Genomic DNA, 19,544 nt, shown 5'->3' with positions numbered 1-19,544 from the left:
AAAAGGGCTTTTGGGACAAGAGAACGTTTTTTCCAAGATTCGTTCTAATAAGAAAAGGTGCATGATCTCAAGAAAAAAAGAGGCAGGCTACTAGCAAGAGCCAGAAGGACATAGTCCATTGGTTTGCTTTATAACTGCTGTGAAGTGACACCATCTACTTCTGAATGTGAGTTTAAAAGGCTGGTGACTCTGACTCCCCACCTCCTTTAAAAGTGTGCCTTCAAAAACTTAATTCAAAGAGGAAATCCTTGTATCAAGCTATACTGTTCAAGGTTTGACACTGTAAATTGTAAAGGAACTAGTAACTATTCTTGATCTCTACTTGAGTTTTCTTCCTCTATTATTAAAATAATTCTCAGTTATTATCTTTTAGTTAAAACTCTTAGTTTGGATGTCTTAAGCTGATTTGATTGCTACACAACCTGCTTATCAATAGTTGGTCTTTGTCTGTGCTCTCTGTTGCTGGTGTTTGCCTTAGAAATATATATTAATTTGCTTATGACTGAAGGTTTACTCTGCTATATTTCAGCTAACAGGTTCTAAATAACAGTAATATGAGCTCTCTCCCCCCCAAATCAGGGAAAAAAACCCAAACAAACCACAAAACAAATCAATCTTTTAAGGTCTTAAAAATACTCCTTAATGCATATTAAACTGCATCATGCCTTCTTTAAAAATAAAGAGGTTGTGGAGTTTCCCTTGCTGGAGATATTTAAGGACTTTCTGGATGCAATCCTGTCCATGTGCTCTGGATGACCCTGCTTGAGCAGAGAGGTTGAGCCAGACGACCCAGTGTGCTCCTTTCCAACCTTACCCATTCTGTGATTCTGTGAAAATGAATGAAACAAACAGGAAAGTAGAATATTGTAGGTTATAATAGAAAACAAGGGTTTTCTAAACCTCAGGGGTTTCAGGCTGTCTCATGCTCTTCAACAGGAAAAAAAAAACCTTTATGGAAGGGTGCAACTTCCTGGTAAAGTATTTCTCTTGAGGAGGTATAAAGCTTTAATGGTGCTTTGTTTAGGCTATGTATCTGGAGCCTTAAAGAACCCTAAAACTCCTCTTAAAAACGGTGAAGTTCATCCACACCAGAGCAGGCCTTTCCCTTAACTACCTTGGGCTGCAATGCAGGATGTAACCAAAGGTATGTATTGTATCACCACCTGTTGAAACCAGGTGGGGCAGTGATCCTTATCTTTTCTAGGACCCATCCTTCCTCCAGGGAGATATCTTCTGTTAATTGGCCATTGAGTCCCACTGTATGACTGATAAAATTACATCATCCCATTGTGAGATGCTCCACCTAGGGGGAGGAGCCAAGCATTTGCTACATCTGATATTTGGAACATCAGGCTTTTTCCCCTGGATTCCAGAGGAAAACTGAACCTTTCCAACTGCACCCTTCTACAGGCCACTACTTCAACAGAACCACATCTGTCACTCCAGGAGGACTGCAGCCACCATTTAATGGGACTGCTACCAACACCCTGCCTGACAGGGTGTCAAGTTGTACTCTGACTTGGTCTGTGTTTTGGGTTTTTTGTATTACTCTATTTTAATTTTCCTAGTAAAGAACTGTAATTTATATTCCCATATCTTTGCCTGAGAGCTCCTTAATTTCAAAATTATAATTATTTGGAGGGAAGGGATTTAATTTTCCATTTCAAGAGAGGCTCCTGCCTTTCTCAGCAGGCACCTGCCTTTCAAACCAAGACAAACAGCTTTGACAAAATGGCTGTGACTGAAAAGGGCAAAGCACAAGCAGATGACCACAGCAATATACTTACTGCAAGGTAGGAGGAATATGGGACATGATATTCCATGCTATTTTTGTGCCCAGATCACAGTGGAGCTGTATGAAAATATTCTGATGATATTCTGCTTCTTTCCTTGGGAACAACCAAATAGGTTCAGAAACTCTCTGAGAGAAAAGCAGTATTGAGCACACACTGACTAGATTGATCCTCACAACTTTAGACCTGTGCATTTTAGATCCTTGGTAGATTTGAGGCTCCTTCATATAGATCCATAAAAGGATAACCAAGAAAAACAACCTCAGGTGTGTAAACTTGGAAGGTTTTAGCACCTTCTCGAGAGCATACCTACAACGGGTAATTGGGGAAAAAAAAAGAAAGGAAACCACTAGACTAATCTAAAAGGACTTGACAGATCCCAGCACAACTATTGCTCAGCAGTAGTATATTTCTAGTAGCTTGAAAAAATCTCCTACATTCATCTTCCTTAAGGAGGCATCCACACAGTGAAAGAGGATGTACTGTGTCAATCCACTTGGAAATGTCCCAGCGTGGACTAACTCCAGTCTTATTGCCACATCAAAAGGTCAGTGTGTTAGCTTGTATTAAAATCATAATTTCACTGTCTGCTGCAGGATTTGATTGCACATTAGCTTCTGGAGGTTTGGTTTGGTTGGTTGTTTTGTGGGATTTTTTAACTGATGAAAATTTATGGGAAAAGTTGCTAGCAGGATGGGGAACGCTTCTGGGACCTAGTGCATTTTCCACTACGGAATCAAAGCCACAAAAATGTGGCAGGTGATCTGCAACAGCTCACATCAAAAGGTCTAGAAAAATAAGCAGCATAATCATTACAGTCTTTGTGCTGAGACCTATTCATGGCCAACCAGACCCATTCAATTTTTAGCTACCATTCCCCTTGCAGTATTCTTGTTCCACAGTGTGCCATGGAAGTTGTTCCTGATGTACAAACCCAATTTGCTGTGTGGAGCCTGGTTGCCAACAAGCCCTAATCAGGCATCACTGAAGGGTAGAGGTTTTAGGGAAAAAAGATAATTTGCCTCTCTTCTCTTGCTAGCTGAAGTTTCAGTTGTTTTTAACAAATTAGTTATGGTAGTATTTCAACTTCAGCAGGTCAGCTAAAGGCAGGAGGTCAGTTAGGTCAAGTTTGCCCATATTCAGGGGACCACCTTTTATTTGTAGTCAGTGGAGCAGGAGATAAACTTCCAGACAGCAGGATGAATCTTGCTGGTGGATTCCAGTGGAAATCAACTAGAAGAGATACCTGCATACCTACTGCAGGCATCCTGAACTATGATACAGGTTAGATTTCTTGCAATGAGCTGATGCAATATATTCAGTTGACAAAAGATTCTTTAAATGACAGAGTTTTGGGCTCTTTTACATTCCTTTTGTGCCACAGCTAGCAGATTTCTTCATGGCAAGGTCTGGAACAGACATTTTGCAGAGCTGAGGTGGCTGGCTGCAAGGTCCATCTTGCAACATGTCAGTGCTTTACTTGAAGTTTCCAGGAATTGTTGTCCCCACTTCATGAGGCGCTGTAAGGACACACAGCTGAGTAATGGCCCTTAGTACCCAAAATTTGGGACCTGTTAAACTGCTGCCAGTGACCCTACTCTGACATTTCTGCCTTGGTGGGCTGCACTGCTTTTCTTCTTGGCCTTTACAATGGCGAAGCCACCGGAGGGTAAGCACCTGGGTATTATGTTCAATTACAGTAATTTCACGATTATAAGCCGCACAGAGTATAAGCCGCACTTCCGGGTGCGAGCAAATTTTCATTCTTTGTCCATATATAAACCGCACCTGATTATAAGCTGCACGTTACAATACAGAGTGTGATAAAAGGTATCTATTCTATCACCATCTGTTGAGGGTGGGGACAGTGATCCTTATCTCAATGGCAGATATTCTGCTAATGGGCCATCCACTGAAACCAGGCGGGGCATTGTTCTTTATCTTTTCACACCCCATCCTTCCTCCAGGGAGTCATTTTCTGCTAATGGCCCATTGAGTCCCACTGTGTGACTGATAAAATTACTGCATCCCATTGAAAGTTGCTCCAACCAGGGGGAAGAGCCCAACATTTCTTACCAAGATAAAAACAGAGGCTTTGGGACACTAAGGTAGCCCCTTTCTCCACTGGACTCCAGAGGAAAACCGGATTTCTCCACATCACCACTGGACCTCCGGAGGGAAACTGCACCTTCTACAGGAGCACTGCTCCAACTGAATCACATCTGTCACTGTAGGAGGATGCAACCACCATTTAATGGGACTGCTACCAACACCCTGCCTGATGGGTGTCAGGTTGCACTCTGACTTTGTCAGGGTTTGGAGTTTGTTTCTTTGTAGTACTGTATTTCTATTTTGATTTCCCTAGAAAAGAACTGTTATTCCTAATTTCCATATTTTTGCCTGAAAGCCCCTTGATTTCCAAATGATAATAATTTGGAGGGAGGGGGTTTACATTCTCCATTTCAAAGAGAAGTTCCTGCCTTTCTCAGCAGACACCTGTCCTCCAAACTAAAACAGCAACTTTTTGTTCTTTGTCCATATATAAGCCGCACCTGATTATGAGCCGCACTTTGGGTTCGGACCAAAATTTTAGTCAAAATGGTGCGGCTTATAATCGTGAAATTACTGTACTATAATATATACTTGGAGACTAAACCTGTGTTTATCCTTTAATAATGTTACACTTGGGAAAAGATAAATAAATGGAAAAAAAAAGTGGATTTACTTGAAGGCGCTGTGGCTTCTCTTTGTCTGTTTTGCAGTACATGTGCTCAGCACTACAAGAAAGTGCCCATTGTTCCTCATCAGCAAAACGGCTGCAGGTGCCCTGAACTGGGGGTTTTAAAGAAAAGTATCTGACTACAAGACTGCTAGGTCTATGGTGCTGTGGGGTTTGGTTGCTTTTGGGGTAGTGTGGGTTTTATTTTTGGGTTTTTAGCGTATGTATTAAGAAAACTCCCTGCAACCACTGACTGATGTTATCAGAAGCTGTGCTAGCACTGAGGGTGAGCTTCAGCATCGTCTGCTGGAGAAGGGGACTGGAGGGTGGGTGCTCCTGCAGGGCCCTGCTGCCTTGGACACGGTGGAACCCTGAGGGGCAGTGATGGGCCTGGCTGGCTGGTGTGGAAAGCGGCTCTGTAGGTGATAGGGCTTGTCCATGGGATGTCATGGAGGCTGTGCTTGAGGGAGACCTGTCTTCAGCTAGCACAGAATCTCAGAAGTAATTAGGTTGGAAAAGAACTCTGGGATCATCAAGTCCAACCTCTGAACAAACCATGTCAACCAGACTGTGGCACTAAGTGCCCTATCCAGTCTTTCCTTAAACACCTCCAGGGATGGTGACTCCACCACCTCCCTGGACAGTCCATTCCAATGTCTAACCACCTCTTCTGTGAAGAAATTCTCCCTAACATCCATCCCCAACCTCCCCGGTACAGCCAAGGCTCTGTCCTCTTGCCCTGTCACTTGTTACTCAGGAGAAGAGGATAACCCCTACCTGGCTACAACTCCTTTCAGGTGCTCCTAGAGAGTGAGAAGGTCATTCCACCCCCGTGCAGTGCGCTGTGCGACAGCCCGCGGCTGCCGGCCACCACCGCCGTGAGGGGTGTCGGCGGTACCGGCCTGGGGGGCCGAGCAGGCTGGGCAGGCCGGTGCCGCGGGGCGCACGGTGCGGGGTGTCGGCGGTACCATCCCGGCGGGGCTGGCAGGCCGGTGCCGCGGGGTGTCGGTGGTACCGGCCCCGTGGGGCCCGGCAGGCCGGGCAGGCCGGTCCGCGGCGGGGGCTGGCAGGCCGGTGCCGCGGGGTGTCGGTGGTACCGGCCCCGTGAGGCCCGGCAGGCCGGGCAGGCCGGTCCGCGGCGGGGGCTGACAGGCGCGGCGGGCCGGCGGCGGGCGTGCCGTGTTTACATCCCGGGCCGCCGCACGCTGCCGCGGCTCCGCGCGCTGCCATTGGCGGCTCGGCCGGCGGCCCCGCCCCGGGGCGGGCGGGCTGAGACCCGCTGGGCGCGCGGAGCCGCCGGCGGAGCTGCCGCTGTCCCGGCGGAGCCCGGGTACCGATGGAGCGGACCGGAGCGGGGTAATGGTGTCGGGGGTGCCCCCCGCCAGCGGCGCCGGGTGGCGGAGAGGTGCCGGGGCAGCGGGCGGCGGCAGCGATGGCAGCGCTCCTCCCGGCGCTGCCTGGCGCTCTCCCGGACGCCTCTGCCGGCGGAGCCCGGGCAGCCGGGCCGAGGCGCCGGGTGTCCCGCGGGGTGCGGGGGTCGGCGCGGCCCCGCGGCACAGGGGCGGCGCTGGGGCGAGCGGGGCGCGGGCGCGGACGGGCGGGGAAGCCGCCTGCCGCCCTCGCACATGCGCAGCGCGGGCCCGGCCGCGCTATATAGCGGGTTGGCGCCGGCGCCAGCTGAGCAGCGCGGCCCGGGCGGCAGCGGCGGAGGTGTGCGGGGGTCCCGCCGGTGAGCACGGGGGCTGGCTGGGCAATGAGGGTGATAATAATAATGATATTGATGATGTTGATGGTGTTAATGATGATGGTAGTGGTGGCGGTGTTGAGGATGGTGGTGATGATGGTAGTACTAGTGGTGGTGGCGGTACCGGTACCGGCAGACACGGTGCCGGTGCTGGGGGGCTGAGACGGACACTGGCAGCGGTGGCTGGGAGCAGTGAGGCGGGAGCGGGGTGACCGGCAGTCGTGACCGGGAGCGGTGAGGCGGGCTGCCCGCCCGCCCGGGCAGCGTTTTGGAGGGAGAGTGGCTGAGGAGGGCTGGGGGGAGATGTTCCCGCGGGCGGCCCCATCCGCGGGGAGCGGAGAGTGGCGATGGCCCGGGTGGGCACCCGCGGAGGGAGCAGCGCGGTGGGCCGGGGTCCCGGCGGGATCCCGCCATCGGCCGCCCCCCGCCCCATCGCAGAGAGCCCCGCGGGGGGCGGGCTGCCCGGTTTTGGAGGGAGCCCGGCGCGCTGGGGGCGGGGATGCCGGCCGAGCAGCTTGGCGGGCTGACCCCGACCGCCCGCCTGCGCCGCACCCCGGCGGGACCCGGCTCCCCCGCCTGGCCCTGGGAGCGGGGTGCCTGTGGGGACAGCCCCTCAGAGCCCCTCTCCCTGCTCCGGGGGTCCCGCTGAGGGGTGTCCCGGCGGGGGGTGGGTGTCCCCGCGTGTGAGGCGCCGTCCCGGCAGCCCCTTCCTTCCCCCTCAGGTTTTGGAGGGAGCCGCGCTCTCAGCCAGGCGGGAGCGCGGGGGGGGGCGGGGCGGCGGTCCTGCCCTCCCGCGTCCCCTCAGCACCCTCGGGAGCGGGTGGGTGTCGGATCGCCCCTCGGGGAGGGCAGGGCGGGCGCCGGCGGTGCCCCCAGCCCAGCCTGACCCCGGCACAGGCCGCCGCCGCCTCCCCGCTCGCTGGAAATTGGCGCGGAACCGGCGCGGCGGGAGCGCGGGCGGCGGCGCCCGGCCCGGCCCATCGCGGCCCGGCCATCCCGGCAGGTGTGGGGGCATCGCCCCGGAGGGAGCGGCAGCGTCCAGACGTGTGTCTGTGTGGGTGCCTGGAATGGACGGTGTGGGGGGACTAGTGGGGTCACAGCCCCAGGGACTCCCCTCATCCTCCTGTGTGGGAAGTGTCCCTTTATGACTTCCCTGCCCCCACGCCCAGGCAGCCTGAGCTAAACTGCTGGCATACCTGGGCACCCTGGGACACGGGGCTGCATGTGCTTTTATACCACAGTCATACTCTACTCGGGCATTCCTCAGGCTAGTGTGCCCTTCTGTTTGAGCTGTGTGAACCATGCTGCTCTTTGTGATGAGTTCATTATGCAAAGTAGGGAACTTGTTTCTGATTTTGTGAGAACTAACTGTGCTTATCCTATTACTTTGTTCCAGGTAGAGATCTTATAGCCCAAAGAAGATGTCAAGGCGCAGGTAAGCTGTTAGCACTGTACTAAGAGTATCTGTACTAATCTAACAACTGCTGCTCTCCTAATGTCTCATGCCTTTTTACTCTTTGCTCTTTGCAGTAGCCGTCTGCAAGCCAAACAGCAGCAACCACTGTCCTGTCAAGAAGAAGCTTCACAAGAACTGCAAGCACTAGATTATCTCCAGACCAGAAAAAGGAGAACAGCAGAGGTCAGCGGGCCATTTGGGCAACTTGGAAAGCTGGATGATACTGGAAGCTCTCCAGTGCATTTGGATGGGACAATCTTTAGTTTGCCAAGTTACAAAGTGGGGCAGGGGTAGCAAGAGTTTGCCTGAGCTTTGGGAGGGTGTGCTTGCCACTGTTGATGTATTGATGTGTGTCTCTCTTCTCAGCAGGAGATTAAGAAAAAAGAAGATGGGAAAATTGCTAAAAAACATCAATATGAAATTAAGGTAATTCAGTCCTGAATACCATTTCAAGCTAGGTAATGGAGTTTGTCTGGTTTGTTGGTGGGTGTGAAATCACACATTCCACACCAGAAAGTACTGAATAGGGGAAGTTTGTATTTTCAGATACTTAAAAACTATGGGAGCTTAGCACCTTTTTATCTGTTTTGGCTTTTTTACACGTGACTTGGTTGCAGATAAAAGGTCCTTCAATGTAAAACCCACTGCAGAGTAAGGTTAGGTGAAAAAAAGAGAATAAGCCCAGATATTTCAGAACTATTCCATGTACTGAGCAGGTAAGGCCTAGAGGCAAGTCTAAACAAGATCACTGCACTTGTTTTAACTTCAGGTGTGGTTTCATGACCATTTAGTTAAGATTCATCACCTTGCAGAACATCTTTACTTTCATTTAACAGATCTTTTGATTATTTAAATCAATTTAGGAGTGTGTTTTCACTAACACAGGAAATTCTTAAAACTGATGTGCCTTATGTTTTTCTACTTTAAAGCAGATTAGTAAAATTATAACTTTCTCTTGCAAGCAATATTGTTTGTAGTTATTCTGTTTGCAAAGTAAATGAGATGGACAGCTATGGTGAAGCGAAACTCTTGTGATTGTGAAGTTGTCTTTGTAAATCTTGAGTAGGAAAAAATGCTGCATAAGTACATCAGCTCTACCTGAGGTGAAACTTAAGTGTTACAACTTATCTTTGCTGAGAGGGGGAAATCCTGCTTCCCTGTCTCTCTCCTTGATAGCAGGCCATGCACTCCATTCCCTGCCTTGCTCCACTCTTTGAATGAAGCAGTATGCAGGTTCATCTTGCTAATTTGGCACTACAAAATAAGTTAAAGTTCTGTCAGGTTAGTGAGTTAAATCAACCCAGCAGAGGGTCTGACAAGCATTGGGGTGGAATCTGGGCAGTGAGGATCACAGGAGAGAAGGAGGAGTAGGACCTCACTTTTCTCTTGGCTGCGTGCATTAAGGTCAATTCTGCTGGAATGTGTGACTTCACCCTTGGGATACTTCAGTCTGGCTATAAATAAGTTTAGATGTGCTAAGGAGTCCTGTGTAGCTTGCCTTACATGTAAACTGTATAGGAAAAGCTTCTGTGTTCAGAGACAGGTGTTGCCATTCTTTGTGAATGGGATTCCCTCTCAACTCCTCAGAGAATAATTGAAGTTCTGTGTCACCATTTTGAAGGCTGTCAGCCATTACAGCATTGCTTGTGCTCCAGGGATTTGATACCTCTTTACTTGTATTGGTTACATACGACCAAACAAGCATTAGTGAAATGAGTGATGGTTAACTACAGTAATCTAGAATTCCTTCTCTAAGGCTTTCTGCATGAATACCTTTGCACTCTTCTCCTTTTGAGTCATTGCATCCCATCAGCTTTGGCAAGCTGAGAGAGTTTGCAGCTGCTGCTTGCTCAGTGGGTATCTAGCTCTGGAGCTGAGTTGGGTGGCTCCTCTCTGGAGCACTAAACTGGAAGATAACAAGTTGCTAAATTTCCACTGACAGACAGTAGAACCTCCACCCCCTCTTTTCTTTTCCCTCTGAATAGATAAGTAGATAGGACTAGCAACCTAATGTCTTGTGTTTTAGTAGCAATTAATATATTTTCCTTTTGTACTGTAACTGAGCTTTTCAAGCAATGGATAGGCTACTTGTGGGTTCATAAACTAAAGACGGTCATCTTCCTCAAAGCTGAGTTCCCAAATGCATCCAATTTATTTATACATGTTCCATCTTGACTGTGGAAGTTTTTGTTGGCCTTTAATTTTCATCTTTCTTGGTTTCAGTACTTGGATCAATGCTGAGATCCAGAAATACTAATGTACATTACATATATCATTGCTGTTACTGTAATCTACTTCTTGCCTTTCTTGCTTTCGTAGTAAACAGCATTTAAAAGATACCTTGTTTATTTTGCAGAGTTGTTGGCCCCCCACGATAACAGGAGGCATCTCACCTTGCATAATTATTGAAACACCTCACAAAGAACCAGTAACCACTGACTTCTCAAGATTCAAAAAATACAGATTCAGGAACCTCTTCATAAATCCATCACCTTTGCCAGAACTCAAGTAAGTTTAACAGATGGAGTAATTGTTAATATCTGAACTACTCTAATAAAATCTGTTGTATTGTGTTTATATAATACACACTTCTACTTGTCTCCTTATCCCACAAAAGATTTGATGTACCAGCAAAAGACAGAAATTCTTGAGTTTGGTTGTTTGGATATTTTTGCACTGATCTTATAAACACACCAGACAGATAGTTTTCACCTTTCAGAGCTGTCCTTTTATAAATTAACACTGTATGCTCTAAGTGGTTAAGAGGCGCATAATGGTTAAACTAAACTTCTTTCAGTGCTATTGGAACTGAGCAGCCAAAAATATTTAACAAAATTTTATTACAGAACTTAAAAATGTTCAAATAAACTTGTGGCAGTATCACTGTGCAGGTAGCTTGCTAATGCAATGCACTTGGTGCAGACACGGTTCTAGACAGTTGCCTTCTGCAGGAAGATAGCTTAGCTGACTAAATTCCAGTTTTCAATTTCAGAATTTCCTAGGCATTCAGGTGTGTTAGATAAGTACCCAGTTGGAGTTTGTATCAGCTTAGCATTTAATGAAAGAGGTATGCATGTATGTAATGTGTTAAGGAAAATTTCTGCCAAGGTGAATGAGAAGAGAAGCAGAACAGGAAGCATTACTTTAAGAGAACCTTTCTAGGTATACTTTGGTTGGGATTTTTTTGTTCTGGCCCAAACTGGATCAGAACTTTGAGATGTTGCCAGGTGATGCTTTGCCTCAAAGACATGTTCAGATACAGAGTTCCATGCAAGGTGCTTAATCCTGTTGTTGACAGGCATCTGGTAAAGCTGAACTCCATCTTTTCTGATTAGCTGAATAAGAGGATCATTTACTTTTCCTACCTTCTCCATCCTTCCCTAACCTGCTGTAAGAAGATCACAAGTCATTTCTCAATGCCTGTCTGCTTAAACTGAGAGAGTTGTGCATTAAACAAGCAAATATCTCCCTAGCTATTAACTTAGGAGGGCAACTGAATGACACTGACCTGGGTTAAAATTTGTAGGCAATACCAGTGATCAACTCTGTCTCTCTGCTTCTGCTTGGGGGAAGGTAAATACATAAGTCCAAAAATTTCAGTAGGAAATGGTAATTTCGTTGGTTAACATGCTTTTCCTCTTAGTACCTGCAGGATGAGAAGTGCGTCTAAGAAAAACCCGTATCAATTAATTTAATAATAACAATTACAAATTAAGCCATATTCATGATATAGGCATCATCTTCCCAAACAGACTGGAGTGCTAATAAATAATAAATATTAAGTTAGTAATAAAGAAGAACTAAATTTTTCTCTGAATCGCTTGCTTCTGAGCCTTGAAGTAAGCTAGAAAAGTAAAGGGATGGATGAGTGACTTTTAAACACTCCAGTTTTCTCAATCTAAACTGGACAACTTATGTTTGCTTTGTGTTTCCTGAGAAGGGGTATATATGTAGGCAAAGTAGGAAGCTCTGGTTGCACATGCAGCTTTGAGAGGCTCATGTTCAGTTTTACTACCTGTTCTGTAGAACTGGACTTGCTGGTGATCTTGGCAAGCTGGTGTTGTGGTAATGTAAGATGTTCCAAGTCTTCCTGCAGTTTTCCAATTACCATAAGGGCCTTACAGTATGTGGAATTTTTGTTTCTGAATGTCTGTAAATGATAAATAATGTCTGTTTTTATGTTTTTTGTGGGTTTTTTTTTTTTTGTGAATTGTGTATATACTTAATAATGCTTTGTGTAACTTTATTCCATAGCTGGGGAAATTCCAAAGACGTCTGGCTCAACATCCTGACGAAGGAGAACAGATATGCTCACTGCAAACACTTCACATCACTACATTCTAGTTTGCAACCTCACATGAGATCGATACTGCTAGACTGGCTCTTAGAGGTGTGTACTTTTAGTTACTTTGCTGAGTGTTGTGCATGTGAAGTAGGCAGCAGCTTTTACAGAAAGATCTAATAGTAACATATGCCGTTATAAAAACATGGTAAAACTGTTTTGCAACGGAACAAGTGACTGCTTTCCATCCTCTTGGTGAGCTACATCTGGGCCTTCCCAGGCAGAAGGCACTGAACTTTCCCCCATGACAGCCAATGAAAGCGCTTAGCTTTTGCTCATGACACCCTACATCCTGCAAGGGAGACAAATCTCATTTTGAGACACTTGTAATGAAATTGCTGAACACAGACCAGTTATGGATCTCTAACTTAGGGGGTAGACTGTATCTAAATAGCCATGAGACAACTGCATCTGTATTGAGGGATTTATGACCCTGACCATGTCAAGAGCTCTTGAGTGTCAGCCCATGATGCTATTTTCTAATTTCATAGTGAATTTGCAATTTCATCATATGAAGTGCGCAGAATATATCAATGGCTGACAAGTAAAAGTTTTTGATATAGGCAGCTGTTATGTGAAAAGGTTATGAATAAATCATATTAGCAAGGAATTTGAAGAAAAATGAAAGTATTTTTTAAAATACATTCTGTTTAAAAACCCATTCAGATTGTGTGCTTCACTAGTTCCTCTAATGTGGAATTTACTTATTACCACAATTAAATTAATTTGTTGCTTTTTTTTAAATCTTGAATTAGGAAATCATCCCATTTCCAAACAAAAATATCAGCAAGGGCACTGCTTTCATCCAGCTTAGTGGTTCTATATGCCACAGTGAATTTAAATCCCAGCAGCTTTGAGACCTCCTCCTAACACTCTTCTGTAACATTATAACAGATACTGCTTAACATGTTTCGGAAATGCAATTCTATAGAAACTGCCCATTATTTATGGGTGTGCCTTGTCTACACAGTTTTAGTTCTGAATCTTCTTGAGAGCAGTTGTTAATAATATCAGAGTAACACATAAATTAATTATCTGGCAATATATCAAGTCTAAAAGAGTGGGGCTGTGCTATTTCTGCCAATCAGTTGCATTTTTGGTGGTCAGGAAGGGATGTAATCTGCAAATGAACTTCCAACCCTGTCTTGGGAAATAGCTTGTAGTAGTGAGATTTTATTCTGACTTTGTATCCAAGTAAAATAATGCAGCCGCTGGGATCTATTCCTTGGATTTTCTTTTATTATATGTAGATTGTAAGTAATTAATAGATATGTAACTGCTTCCTAGTTGTGGAAGGGGTATGGAGTTGCAGATGAGCTGGATATGTGATAGCCCCTCCCAATTTAATTAGAGATTAGGTGAAAAAGTAGGGCTCTCCCTAAGATCTCCAGGTCTGGGCACTCTCCTTTTTTTTTTGTTCAACTGGCATTTGAAACACTTGGATACAATGAGAGTATTTAAAAGTTCTCCCTGCCAGGGAAACCAGCAATGGGATTGAGCAGATGGCGGCTCCTGCAGTTTTGTTCCTGCTTAGTGAGGCTGTGTGCCTGAGGGGCTGCAGGCAGTGCTCCTGGCCTGCCAGCAGAGCCCCCTCCAGCAGGAGCTTCCAGGCTTCTTTGCTGTACAGCCAAAGACTGATTTTTCAGTGGTTCTGCCCTAGGACAGACCTACTGGGAATTCAGTGAGGATTTGACTTCAGCTTGAGGCTTGAGAGTATTCTTAATCAAGGTAATTAATATGTGTAGGTGTAGCTGTTTTGTTGGGTTTTTTTCCTCAACAGGCTTTCTTCTTTCAATGGAAAAATGGTTACTATTTGATTTGGAAAAAGTATTTTTGGAAGTCTGTTAGTACATGATAGGAAATTCCCATTTAGGTGGTAGCATGGGAAATAGCTTTTCCAATGCCGTGCTATCCGCTACATCCTACCATACCTTGGTATGCGAAGCTCTGTGTGTGCAAAAGGTGAACCTGCATGTTGCTGTTAAAGCTGGAATACTCCAATGTGTATGCACAGTTTTTAAACAGAAAACTGAATTGTTTGTTTCCCCCGCTGTAGGTGTGCGAGGTGTATGCGCTCCACCGGGAAACCTTCTACCTAGCTCAAGACTTCTTTGATAGGTTCATGTTGACACAGAAGAACATTAACAAGAGCATGCTTCAGCTCATAGGAATTACCTCATTATTTATTGCCTCCAAACTTGAGGTAAGAAGCCCTGTTACAGGAGGAGGATATAGAATTTGGAGTAACTACAAAGATAGTGATAACAATTATTTCTTGTCTGGATCTTTTGAACTTGATGGTGTATGTGCAACACTGAAGGTCAGAAGGGAAATTTTTTTTCTCTTCCTTCAATTGTGCATTTGTCAGTCTCTTGGAGAGTAGTTTTTGTCCTCCCTTTCTCCAGCAGCAGGGAAGGAGACCACATAAACTTCAAAAGGCATGCAAATGGGCTAGAAGTAGTTTTGTTTTGTCTTGTCTTTTTCCAAATACACAGCAGTTGGCAAACAATCTCAGGAATGGGTGTGGGACTTGAACAAAGCCAAGGCTAAGTCTTGAACTGCCTGTACAATCAGGCTGATACCCTTATGATATCCTCCATGAAGTGGAGTGCGAGTTTTAAGTGCAGCAATGGTGATACCTCACATGTGTGCTGCATCCATGGCCAAGAGCATACTTTTGGATAATGCATAGACTGACAGGAAAACCTGGGGTTGGTATCTTGGAACCCCCAGATCTCACTGTGATTCCCAAAGCAAGGTTGTGCCCTACGAGCAGTCACCTGTCCTAAGGAAGTGTGTGGGGCTGTGGTGATCACAGAGCCAGCTGTAGGGAAGAAGTTTTGCTGGCAAGCTGTCTTACACACCAAGCTATTCTTGGCCCCATCTGGCATGACTGGCTTAGAAAATTTCCTTAACCATGGATTTTGGCAGTTACAGTGGAATTTTCTCTCACTTTTTTTTTTTGATTACATCAGCACCGACATTGCAGGTAACCTGTACCAGCCAGCCATCTGTAGGGGAATTGGGATAATGTATGTTTTTACAGCATTGGAATGGCTGAGCAGAAAGATCTATAAATGAAAGGGTGTTCTGATTGCTTGGTCAGCATTTATTTCCCCAGAAGCTCAAAGAGTTGCAATGAGTCCATTGCATTATACAACAGATACTAAAACTTGAGTAGGTTATGTGTTATCTCCTTATCCTGTAAGTTTCATGTCAGTTCATATAATGAAAAAAACACTGTTGTAGCATAAGAAATGTTAACATGTTAATATGGACAGAAAAGTATTGCCCAGTATCTTTCAGCCTTTCTTAGAACAGTGAGATGCACTCATCTTCGTTTTCTCTCCCTTTAAAGGAAATCTACGCTCCTAAAATACAGGAATTTGCTTATGTCACTGATGGTGCTTGCAGTGAAGATGATATTGTAAGAATGGAACTTATTATGTTAAAGGTAAGAATTTGCTGTGTTTGCAAGTGTTGAGTGAAAGACTCTGCAGCTGAGCCTTGTGTTTTAATGTCACTTACTTGCTTAGAAAAAGGAACCTGTCCCTGTTTCTGCACAATAGTGAAGCCTTTGTTGTGTGTGCAGTGGACCTCTGACACCCTGGCTGGGATGCAGTCCCTGACTGGTAGAAAAGGGCAAGTTTTTCATGCTTGTGTGAATGTAAAAGCTCTTAACAGTGCAGCCAGCCACAGGCAAGCTGGAAGGCTGTCACTGTAATGTACTACACTTGCCAACATCCCTTGCTGTCTAGGAACAGGGGCATTTGGAGAGACAGGCAAAGATCTCACACTGCTTGCTGCTCCTCATCTTGGAAAGGATCCATCTTTACTAGCACAGGACTCTATGCATTTATTCTTTAATAGATATGAGCTGCAGGTTCACACAGCTAGCCCAAAAGCTTGAGGAAATAATATTCATTTCCTAGCTTCTGCATGGAGAAGATATATAAAATCCAACTGCACAGGAAAAAGGGTACAGATTTGTTCTGATCTTAGCACAGTCTTCTCAAAAAAACAGCGAGAATGCAACCTAAAAAGAATATTTCTACTTGAAGTTGTAAATATTTTTTAGTTTTTAAGGATATGTGCAATAATCTCAGCAGAGGTATAGAAGAAATCAGATCACAAAATTATTCGTGAGTGGTTTAAGGCACTTAACTGTTTGTTTAATATTTTCAGGCTTTAAAATGGGAACTCTGTCCAGTGACAATTGTCTCTTGGCTGAACCTCTATCTTCAAGTGGATGCTCTGAAGGATGTTCCGAAAGTGCTGCTACCTCAGTATTCTCAGGAAAAATTCATTCAAATAGCCCAGGTAGGTAGCAAACTGTTGGAAAACGGTTCTTGGGGCAATGACAAGCACAACTGAATATTACACCCTGAAAGCCACTTTGTTCTTAATGTTCCCTTGTTTCCCCTCGCCTGTTACTTTGTTAAGGAACGTGCAAGTTTGACTCCACCAAAGAAATTCAGTTTTGGGGACAAGTACCCCTGTGTTTCATGTCTCCCTTTTCTATATGCTGGAAAGATTAAAAAATCCACTTTATTTTTTTAATCACTGTGCATTCCAGCATTCTATAAAGAGCAGTGACACCTCTGAGAGGAAGGTGGATAATTTTGGACTCTAGGCTGTTTGTACCTGTTGCTGCCCTTAACAGTGTTTCTGTGTAATTGCCAACAAGGCAGCCTGGGGAGTGTTTTGACTATTTTGGAAGTGCTGTGGTTCCATTTGTATGGGCATGTATTGAGCCCAGCCTCAGAGAGGCTTACTGAGGCTGGGTAGCTCAGTGGTGTAAATATTGCACTAGGCAGTATTTAAATTTATGATGGCACCTTCCTGGAGCTCAGCTCTGTTCTGGGGCAGAGGCTGTAGGAGGACTGCTGTGTGCATAGCCCTCTCTGAGACAGGATCATGATAAAGTATCAGCTCGTTAAAATTTGTTACTCTTTATTTCCTCAGCTTTTAGACCTGTGTATTCTGGATGTAAATTCTTTGGACTTCCAGTACAGAACACTAGCTGCTGCAGCGCTCTGCCACTATACCTCAATCGAAATAGTTAAGAAAGCTTCAGGTAAGATGCCTCTGTAAAGCTTGGCCTTGTTAGGCAGGGCATTTTGGAAGTTGTCACAAGCCCAAATCTGTTTAAGAGGATATTGGTTTACCAAGCTGTCAAAGACCAAAACCTACATGGACACTAGTATTTGTTCCCTGGGTTTCTTTTCCTTCTAATTTCACTTCCTACCACTATTTCAGATGTTACAAAGACTCAAAAGAAAGAAACTCCTTCAGCAGTGCAGCTTTTGCTAAGGAATTGAAACATTTATTTTTCTTGCTTTTGGGCTAATATTTGCTCTGTGACTTCCAGGTGTGTGGGAGAGCATTAGCTATATATTTGGCCACTTTTTCTCCTGAAATGTAGTTCTTAAGCAGTTGTGCATTCTGTCAGTAGCACCCAGTGTATGTTTTTTATAGCATGTCCCACAATCTTGTGCTCAAGCCACAAGTCACTTCAGACTCCCCCGGAAAGCAACAACAGCCCTTGTGACCTCCTTTCACCCTCCACAGCTACCACCCTTTTAAGTAACAACATCAGGAAATGTTGGCTGTTTCTGGGAGGATGTTTCTGAATCTTTATCTGCAATATTATTTACTGTGTTTTTTAACTCGTGGCCATATTGCAACACGGTGCAACTCCCCCATGATTACTAAATATATTCCTGTGTTCTACCCTTTAGGCTTAGATTGGGACAGCATTTCAGAGTGTGTACAATGGATGGTTCCTTTTGTGAATGTGGCAAAAAAGGTCCCTGTGAAGCTGAAGAACTTTAAGAAGGTTGCAGCGGAAGATCGACACAATATCCAGACCCACACAAATTATCTGGACATGCTGGTAAGTGGTTTGTGGATGTGCACTTTGGCAGCTGAGAGTTCATTACACATCCTTTGTCCTGAGGCAGCTGTGAGTGGCCCAAGCACCTCCCTGCTCGCACCTGGCCTGGCTCACCTCGGTGAGTGAGTGCCCAACCACCATGCTATAAACAACACATGATTTACCCTAACGCTCCCAGGTCATAAGCAAACACTTGCATTACCAGTACTGGAGAGGTGTTTATAAGGGAATAATCTTCACTTAGTTATGCAATGTCACTGTGGTTTTCTCAGTATCCTGACTCTGGAGCATTTGAATTGTATGAGTGGTGTGAGGAAGCACTGCTGCCTCCTACTGCCCCAGGAAAGGAGACCTTGTCTCAGGTATTAACTGTTGTGTTCTTTCCCCAATACACAGGAAGAAGTGAACAGTGGAGTAGTGTCTACTGCTCCAGGGCAGTTATCACCTGTGTCAACAGGAGGAATAATAACCCCTCCCAAAAGCACAGAGAAGAAATGAAAGAAAATCTATTGTCATGAACAAATTCAGAAACAAGACTTGGTGCTTCAGAACAAGACCACACTAAAGGTGACCCATGCTCCTTACTGCTATTCAAGACTTGGGCAGTAAAAGACACAGCAGATGGAAACTGAGACCAGCATCCTCCTACAGCCTTGACAAAAAGAGCTCAGCTGAGCACTGCACCCTGCTATCACAAGAGCCTGGACCGCTTTGGTCCATTCTGATGTGACTTAATGGTGATAATTCTTAACTTAAGACTTTCAAGAACATTCTTAATAGGGCTGGGTGGCAAGACTTGTCCACTCAGCTTTCATGGCAGACTTGCTTTAATGTGGGTTACATGAGCAGGAGAATATTGACAGCTTGTACCTATTACCTCTTCTTGACCCATTTTCTTTCCCTGGTAAGGTCAGAGCTCACTTGTGTCAGTTAGCACCCCCAGCTCCAGTGCAGTATTACAGAGGCCTGTGGTTAAGCAGTTCACATCTGAAACCACTCTCTCCATGCAGGACAGCGCAACCAGCCTTGCATCAAATCCCAGCTCCCCAGGAGGCTGATGAATTTAAAGCCCTTTAGGCCTTTCACAAACTTCAGTTTTAGTGTATCACTGACCTCAGGTAAGAGTACCAGCAGAGCACCTGCTGCTGCAGTAACCCTAACTGGAAGAAGTACAGTCCCCAGCCACCCACTTGCAAGAAGAAAGAACAGCATGAGAACTGGAGAAGGTATGGAATAAAGGGAGTCACAGGTACTCTACAACCACTCATGTCATAGGAACAGTATTTTGAACTGTGGAGCTGTGTGTGATCAGTGTTTATAAACAGCATTAACTACTGTGTTTTCCTTGGAATATTCACTACCTCTGAGTCACTTCTGTGATGAAGGGCAGTATGGGGAAAGAAGGGCATCAGTCCCTCCTCCCTCTTTCATGATGCTCCCATGTGTGCCAGCCAGGGACAAGTGTTACATGACACTGAGCAGCCCACAGTGCTGCACTAGAGCATCAAGTGCCATCCACATTACACTCACAACTTGGCAAACTTGAATTCATGTTTTCTTCAAACAAGCCATTGTGGAACTAGCTGCAGTTGCT

The 19,544-nt window shown here is 45.5% G+C and overlaps 1 protein-coding gene across 4 annotated transcripts; it reads left to right on the top strand.

Moving 5' to 3' along the window:
• The first annotated feature begins 6,177 nt into the window (after window positions 1-6,177).
• On the top strand, window positions 6,178-19,214 carry LOC117001459 (G1/S-specific cyclin-E2-like). Of its 4 annotated transcripts, none has more exons than XM_033069860.2 (12): window positions 6,178-6,241; window positions 7,653-7,691; window positions 7,787-7,895; window positions 8,082-8,138; window positions 10,069-10,220; window positions 11,967-12,102; window positions 14,111-14,257; window positions 15,413-15,508; window positions 16,240-16,374; window positions 17,020-17,131; window positions 17,796-17,950; window positions 18,347-19,214. In XM_033069860.2, exons 2-12 carry the CDS (start codon window positions 7,678-7,680, stop codon window positions 18,446-18,448), a joined length of 1,215 nt encoding a protein of 404 aa, XP_032925751.1. In that variant the 5' UTR covers window positions 6,178-6,241; window positions 7,653-7,677; the 3' UTR covers window positions 18,449-19,214. The 4 variants fall into 4 exon arrangements, with proteins under 4 accessions (XP_032925751.1, XP_032925740.1, XP_032925731.1 ...); XM_033069849.2 differs by having other exon boundaries at window positions 8,079-8,138; XM_033069840.1 differs by lacking the exon at window positions 18,347-19,214 and having other exon boundaries at window positions 17,796-18,136.
• Window positions 19,215-19,544: the final 330 nt, after the last annotated feature.

This window comes from Catharus ustulatus, chromosome 1 (genome assembly GCF_009819885.2).
Source record: "Catharus ustulatus isolate bCatUst1 chromosome 1, bCatUst1.pri.v2, whole genome shotgun sequence".
Lineage (NCBI taxonomy): Eukaryota > Metazoa > Chordata > Aves > Passeriformes > Turdidae > Catharus > Catharus ustulatus.
Note: the sequence above shows the minus strand (reverse complement) of the source record. Positions and strands in the feature narration are given on the sequence as shown.

Excerpts from the sequence above, each read along its gene's own strand:
- LOC117001459 (XM_033069830.1), top strand. Across the intron at positions 8,139-10,068 it reads AACATCAATATGAAATTAAG|AGTTGTTGGCCCCCCACGAT; the intron begins GTAATTCAGTCC and ends TTTATTTTGCAG. Across the intron at positions 10,221-11,966 it reads TCACCTTTGCCAGAACTCAA|CTGGGGAAATTCCAAAGACG; the intron begins GTAAGTTTAACA and ends TTTATTCCATAG.